General features: G+C 33.0%; 2 protein-coding genes across 5 annotated transcripts in view; one reads left to right on the forward strand and one right to left on the reverse strand.

Annotated features, from left to right (window-relative positions):
- LOC117120691 (tudor domain-containing protein 7-like) overlaps window positions 1–5,313 on the forward strand; it is a 33,513-nt gene extending 28,200 nt beyond the window's left edge. For all 3 annotated transcript variants that reach the window (XM_033265723.1, XM_033265725.1, XM_033265724.1), the window contains exons 26-28: window positions 934–1,005; window positions 1,541–1,769; window positions 2,085–5,313. In XM_033265723.1, the coding sequence (XP_033121614.1) occupies window positions 934–1,005; window positions 1,541–1,769; window positions 2,085–2,308 (525 nt within the window). In that variant the 3' untranslated portion in view covers window positions 2,309–5,313. The remainder of the gene's footprint in view (window positions 1–933; window positions 1,006–1,540; window positions 1,770–2,084) is intronic.
- Window positions 2,566–7,967, reverse strand: part of LOC117120692 — a 28,557-nt gene continuing 23,155 nt past the window's right edge. For both annotated transcript variants that reach the window (XM_033265726.1, XM_033265727.1), the window contains exons 5-6: window positions 6,971–7,174; window positions 2,566–6,793 (exon numbers count right to left, since the gene is read on the reverse strand). In XM_033265726.1, the coding sequence (XP_033121617.1) occupies window positions 6,170–6,793; window positions 6,971–7,174 (828 nt within the window). In that variant the 3' untranslated portion in view covers window positions 2,566–6,169. The remainder of the gene's footprint in view (window positions 6,794–6,970; window positions 7,175–7,967) is intronic.

Raw genomic sequence — 7,967 nt, forward strand, 5'->3', positions numbered from 1 at the left:
AGATGTGTAATAATACATAGTTTAATATATATTTCTATAAATAATCATATAATTGAAAAAATACTGCTGCGAATAAAGGAGCAATGATCAAAAGATTGTACCGGACATAGCCTATTGAAATAAAATTCCTTACTTGAAAAACTTACCACTGGGGAAATTTTTTTTTAATTATTGGAATTTTGTATTGATAGGCTATTTCTGATACGGTCTTTATATTATTGTTTGTTCAAGCACTATTTTAACCCTTTTCTAAGAAATAAAGGTTGCTGCGTAGCAACATAAATACCACAGAAGCAAATACATAAGTTATTTATCTACTTGTTCACTAGCAATAAGTTTTGTAAACAATTAGAATAGAATTTTATTATATATATATATAGGCCTCTCGAGGTTAAGCACAATAGGCTTCAATTCAAGGTTTTACAGTAGTTACTATAATTGGTTGGGTGTTTTTATTGTCTTCTCTAATTTCCTTACCATTCTGTGTTCTTTATTTAGTTGATTGTATCTAACAGTCCGACAATTTCACATTGAGAGAGCTATATATATATGTATGTCTATATATATGTATGAGTAATAGTGATAGTGATTACTATTTTATATATATATATATATATATATATATATATATATATATTTATTCATTTTATTTTATTATAGTTTGGTTCTTCTTCAGGTTTATACCATATTAAAATTTTCTTTTTTTAATTTTCGTACGACTTTCAGTGCCAAGATGATTTTTAAGTTAGTTCTTTATTTAATCACACTTCCATAAAACAGAAACCAGCCAATTCTGGCTTATGAGTGAAACTGAACATATTAAAACATGCAAGATACACAATTTTTCTTTAATAAAGTTTCTTTAATAATTACTATAATTTTTAATGAAATTAAGCATTTTCTAATTTTTATCATTGTTTTTATAACTTGCAGTGCCAGCCATTTGTTCAGTCTGAGCATTTCCAAGCAATGCTGCTACAGATGAAACAATATTATTCTACTTCTGTAAGTATTCTCTGGTTAAGTAATATGATCTCATGTAAATAATAGATACAATGAAGATAGAAAAGTAGCATAATAACCTTAGTAGGAAAGAAATTCCTTCCATAAACAGTAGCATTGCAGGGGTCTGATAATTTTTCAAAGCCACATTCTCTCCAGTTTTATTTACATCTATTGCAAAACTTTTTATACTTCAGTTTTTTCAGAGGAGTGGTAAAGAAAATATTTTTTTTTTCTCATTTAGCAAAATTAATCTGCCATAAACATAAAATACAATTTTAATTACAAATAAAAAGAAATGTGGGAGATCAAAATGGTAATACACTTAGGCCGTTTTCTCTAGATCTACTTTAGTGGCTGTACTACAGAAAGTAAACAGTTCAGTTATTGGAATGATAAATTTTTTATTGTTTATATTTTACTATTGGGAAATTTCATGCCAGAAGTGGGAATGATAGATTTTAACTCATCTTTAAGTTGTATTGATTTACTGATTATTTTTGATTTGCAAGAAACTCTTGATGTTTTGTTTTCACAGACATTTCGAGACTTGCCATCAAGTGGCATTCAAGAAGGTGAAATATACGCTGTGTGTTTAAACGATCAGTGGCAACGGGCACAGGTGTGCGAGGGGCAACGTGGGGAATACGTGAATGTTTATCGCATTGATGAAGGAGATTTTGACATAGTAGACCTAAAAGACATCCGGCCTCTGACTCTTCAGTTTAGAAAGTTACCATTTCAGGGTGTTATAGCCAAACTTAGTGGTAAGTCCTGAATTTAAAGTGTTTGCTAGTTAGTCATAAAACTCATCATTATGTTGCCTATGGAACATATATTTTATTGTAAATTTAATTTTAAGTTCATGTACAATGTCTTAAATATTTAGTTCTATACATATTTGTTGATAAAGCTAAGGATGTTGTGGCTTAGCCATAGAAGCATTACTCGTATCAACCACTTGGGAAAGTATTGCTTGGTAGCAAAAGGGTGTCATGTGTTGTTGTTTTGGTAGTTAAGGGTATTGAACATAATGAAAGCTTCTGTACTGATTATATTTGGTGGTGTTACTGTTTTTTCAGGGGTTGTGCCAGCAGATAATTATAGGTTTTACAGTGATGAAGCTTCCGATTGCTTTCAGAAGCTCGTCAAGGGGAAGGCCTTCGTATCTACCATCAAAGAGAAAGTTGAGGAATCCTTTCACAAATTCAAACTAGTTGTAGATCTTACTGACACATCAAATGAGGATTATGACATTTTTATAGACAGTGTACTAATTGAGTCCAATGTAGCCGTAAAGGCATGATAATCTAAAACGAACCAGATCAGCCATGAAGTCATGATAAACTAACTGCAATGAACCAGGTGATCTATTTGTCTGTTGTATTCAACAATCGTAACTAATACCTGTTTTTATATGTGCAATGGTTGAGCAATGATGGATGACAACTCATAGATTATAATTTCCTGTACAGTCTTGTGCTACTCTGTGCAATTGTAACATTAACACCCACCAAAACTAACCTTGATCTGTTACAGTCTATTTGAATAATTTTTTAATCAAACAAATTGTCAATTTTATCCAACTTTAAAACCCTCTCTATACCTTATAACAATGCAATCATCATCACCGTCTCATTTTTTTCCTGTGTTGTTTCTTTTGCTGTTTTTTTTTCTCCGTCCGCCTGTTTGTAAGACATTTTTTCCGATTACCATAGTACTTCTGCAGACTTCTTGTGTTGTAAGCAAGTTAATTCACTACTTTTAAGAGAAAGGCCAAAATAGGTAATCTTGATTCTGAAATTATCCATCATTATAGTGCATGTGATTAAATAATGTTGCATAAGATTTTGCTCTAATGAGGAGACTTGAATGTTAACAGTAAAAGATATTCTTTCCATCTGTCAGTAAAATGTGTTCATTCTATTTTGTTAATGGTTCATGTTTTGATGTGTACATGCTTAAGGTGTAGATTTGGTCCTGCTAGGCTAATTATATGAAACAAGGATGTTCTGCTTAGCAAGAGAAAAGATAAATTGAAAAATGCCTTCAAATCTACTTAGCTGTTCACACACAGGGCTGGAATTTGAACTAAATTGGCTTGTATGTCGTACATCCACTGACCACCGTTTAAAATTTGATCTTATTATAGTAAATAAGTATGCAATGTGTGAATGCTGTCAATAATCTAGAGTTATTGGGTGATTACCTCTGCAGTAACTTGCATTCACCCTTTGACAATAACTTGACCTAAATAGATAGAAAACTCGTTTAACAATTTTAAATTTATTCACCCATCTAGATAGAACAAGGAAAGCTTGTGTTGGTAAATAACAGATGTGTTTTTACACTCATTTAACAGTGCCAATTATAGTAGCTTAGTGCTATAATATTTTTTATCCTTATGAAAATTTTATTTAGAGTTGCATATGTGTTAAATCATTTAATGTTGATTAAAAAGTTACCTTAAAAAAATAAATATTTAAGAGTATATTAAACAGATTGCTATTAGATGTCAATGGTGTGCATAAAACTGATATTATATTCACTATTGTTTACATTGCCAAAAAGAGTTCATTTAATTATTAAAAAGAGTATTTTTGTTATATAGTTTAAAGCACATATTATGTATATTATATTATATAATCATGTGATTACTTGTGATATTTTTGTACCTTTGAGGGGCATTTTGGAAGGGTTTGAGGAGTGCAGCATGTATAAAGTTGTTTCACTTCAATCATTGTGGTCTTGTGTTAGGGGTGATTCCCATCAAAAGTATTTCATTAGATCCATGGTTGTATCTATCTACAAATAATTATACGTGGAACGCCTTCAAGGTAGCATTTCCAAATTCCCGACCATAATTCCAATGTTAATTGCTATAGTGTGCATCAAACAAAATGTTGGGCTACTCTAGTAAGTCTTGGAATGGTGGCGCAAGTGTTTGGCTATTTTGTCAGCAAAATAAAAATGCTCCTTGATGTTTTGTCTAGTATATGTATTATTACCAGTATATCTGTCTTCAAATTGGTCCCATAATGACATGTTAAAGGTCTGTGATGAACTAAAAATAATTTAATACACAGGTGTCCCTTCAATGAAAGAGCACTTTTGGGAGTGGGTTTTAATGGTCTTTAGCAGCTTTGATCTCTAATTAGATTATGAAAACATTAGTTAATATGAGACCACAGAAAAGTGGTCTTCAATTAGAGGGAGAGCTGTATTTGAATTGCTCAGTTTATTTAATTAAGTTATTAACATTCAATTAAAAATTGAGAAAATATTTAGTAAACATCAAAAATTGCATTTATTAATTGCCAGTTGATAACTTGCATAATTATTTAATTAAGCAGTGTAATGTTAAATTGCAGTTAAACTTGCCTAAGTTGACTTTGCCTAACTCAAATAATTTTTCAAGTCGATCTTTTTTTTCATGCCAAATTCTTTTGGATTAATTATTGATCTGTAAGTCAAATTTTATCTAAGTCGGGTCGAACAATTTTTTAATGCCATTTTGGATTCAACTTAAGCAAGTTCAACTTATATCTGTTATCAAAGTTATATTTCACCAGACTGTTTATCTTTAAAAAAAAACAGTACAGATATCTAAACTATAATACAATTATTTCTCCTGTTACAAGTTTTTTATATATAATTTTAATGTATGTATTTTTTTCAAAAGTAAAAAAAAAGTTCTCAAATTATGTTGCATTACATTGTTATTTTGTAACCATTGTTTTGCATGTATGGTCACCTTATCATCACATTTATCTTAAGTCTTTAAATTTCATCGTATGTTTATATACTTTGTTGGTTGTGTTGAATTATTTAAATGGTCTTTCTCACCCAGTAGTAATTTTACGAAAATCATTAACTGATGTAGTTGCACATTGATTCTGTAGGATGTGAACTCACAATTTGACTCTAGGTACAGCATACAAATGTCTGAAGGTAAACGCATAAGTGTAGCATGTAAAAAATGATTAAAAATTTGCTTTACAAGTGTCACTAACATATACTGGTAACACTGCTTCTACTAACCTAGTATTTTCATGGAAAAATTCTATGTTTAGTGGACTGATAGAAATACATTGTTATAGTACTGCAAATCAGTACTGAAGTAGACATTAAATATATCCTATGAATATATATGCCTTGGTTGATACATATATACTATTGAATCTAGTTGCATTTAAATTACCTTATACGATGTAGGTCAAATGAGCAAGATATTGTATCATGAAGCTGTTGGTTATACTGTATTCAATGTGCTGGGTATATTAGAATATATTGGCTGTTATTTTGAATGAACTTAGCATCCAGTGTATTGCTACGGTGTATCGTTACAGGAATTTATGTTTCTCTTCCACATTAACACCAATCAATGATCAATAATTTATCAAAATCTGGGTTCCTGCTTTCAAAAAAAGTATATTTCAGTATGTTTCTAGGTCACATTGGGATATATTGAATATGATATATATATACATGAGAGTACTGACAAAGAACATGATGCAAACCTCTATGATTCATATACCCTTTGTGATTCATATACCGCGTGTATTTATTGGAATAAACACACCGGGGCAGTAGTTGTTGAAAAGAGTTTTTGAGGGCGCTTTTATTTAAGGGAGGTGTTTATTTTTTTAGTGTAAAATTGATACATATATTCTCAAATAAGTGCCCCCCTAATTTCTCACAGTAAATGTGGAATTACAACACATAATTACCGTCAAAATGTGTTACTGCGTGAGCATAACGCATTACTTTATCAAAGCAGGGGTTGATTCGAGTAAATACGGTACATGTATTCTGAAACTCTTAGTCTGATGAATCATCAAAAGTGAGTTGATAGCTAGAGTAATTTCAGAAGTGGATGCATCACCTCCACTATTTTATTGTTAGTTTTTTGACAAATTTGTCAACTACATCTTCACCATACTATATACAGAGGCTGACTTCTTGTAGATTCTCCTAATGGCTTCTTTTTAGAGTGGCTGTTTGTTGTGCAAGATGGATTAATGTCTTCACCACGTAGTGACCTCTTTATATGAGGAGGATGTAACAATGCTTTCACAATATGTGTATCATCAATAGCATCTAGTGGATAACACTTGTTTGCGGTTGAAGATGCATCAACTACCTATTCACTATGCAGCAGCTAATTTTATGAGTTTGATTCTTCATAATGGTGGTTGGAAGATGAGGTACCGTTGTCTTCATGTACTGGTAGCATACATTTGGGGGAAGCAGCAGCAACATCTTTATCACAACAAACTACTTTACCCATTTCAGGGCACCAATGGTACGATACTGATTGACGTCGAGGAGCCGGAGTTACCGGATTCCTGGACAGGTGTGCTGAATGCATATCATCCGAGCAGCTTGTAGTCCTATACCTTGGCTTAGTTAGCTTTGCACCCTGTGGTAGACTTAATGATTTAGCAGCATGGTTTTTTCTCCTCTCCGTTGCTTCGCTTTCAAGTTCTTTATATATATTATTTGATGCTGAGATAAAGTCGAATACGATGTCATTGTCGGCCATTGTGGCAATCCGACTTCCGATGAACACATACAGAGCTTTCTCGATTAGGCAGATTTCTTCGGCAGATTTCACTAAACTTGCAGGTATATTTAAAGATTCGGCAAAGCGTTTTTCCCAAACCCCATTCAAATTTGAAGATATGATTTTTGTGACATGTTCCAGGCACCTTTCAAAAATATCCAATATGTTCCTAGGGCCTGGGTTTTGGACAGTGCATCTGCTGTTTTCGACCTTTTCAACGGTCAACTGAAAGAATCCAATATAAAGAGGTTAAAACAGGCTTTCTGTGGATGTAACTTTAAAATTTATTCTATATATCAATATAGAGTATATAGGTCTTGTAATATAAAAATATATATTGCATACTGTAGTTGTATTATTTCAGGCCTGAAGATAATTGCATGACGTTTTTAAAATACTTACATCTAATGGCGTTGAGCTCTTCCTCATACAGTTGAATCGGAAGAGCGCTAACCTTTGTCTTTCTCCACCATGGTCTTTAATATAAGTTCTGAGTTTGCAAGAAAGTTTACCCTCATAGCCTGTGTTCCTGGTAAACTTGAAGTCGACTGTGTACAAACTATCGGGCCTCTTCAGCTCCTCATGAATAGTTGATAACGGTATGTGCTGTTGGTGCACAAAAATGAAGCGATTTGTAACAAACATAAACAATGATGATAGTGATTATTTTTTTTTTAGTTCTAAATAAAGCAACAAATACAAATTTCGGAAATTTTTGGGTGAAGCCGATGTGTTATCGTTGGTCTATCATTTTAAACTCAGTACGCAGGGGCGGATCCAGAGATGTCCAAAGGGGGGGGGGGGACCGAAATTTGCGCTAATCGAGACAACAATGTCCTAGGGGGTCCGGAAATTTTTGTGTTCTAGACGCCCGAAAATAACATTTGAGGCATTCTGGGTTATCATTTTTTTCTTTTTCTTTCTTTTTTTCTTTTTTTACCTCCCAAAAGGGGGGGCCGGGCCGCCCCCCTAAATCCGCCCCTGGTACGTTCATACTGTGTGACAAGTGATTCAGCTGGGATTTCAACCCCATGACGTTCAGATTGCAAATCTGGTAACATAACCACTTGAGCTTTAGTGGAGAGAACAGATAACTACAGTTGTACCGGTATTTCTGAAATGTTACACCCATTTATGATGATACATTCTGTAATCTATTTAAGCCACCCTCGTATTATGTATTTTCAGTGTCAGATTCAGGGGGAGGGGATCAGCCGCCTCCGGCTCCTCCACCCCCTGGCGAAAAGAAATCAATTCAATCAATTCAAAATTTTTAAAAATGAGAAAAAAAAAATTCTACTCAATTTCGAGTAAGAATGCCATTTCTTGCCATCTGGAGATGCCATAATCATAAATCCATGGTGGGGCTGAGGTAGTAGCCTATAGGCCCTTCATTTTC

Source organism: Anneissia japonica, unplaced genomic scaffold (genome assembly GCF_011630105.1).
Source record: "Anneissia japonica isolate Jap-2015-1 unplaced genomic scaffold, ASM1163010v1 scaffold287790_len634930_cov199, whole genome shotgun sequence".
Lineage (NCBI taxonomy): Eukaryota > Metazoa > Echinodermata > Crinoidea > Comatulida > Comatulidae > Anneissia > Anneissia japonica.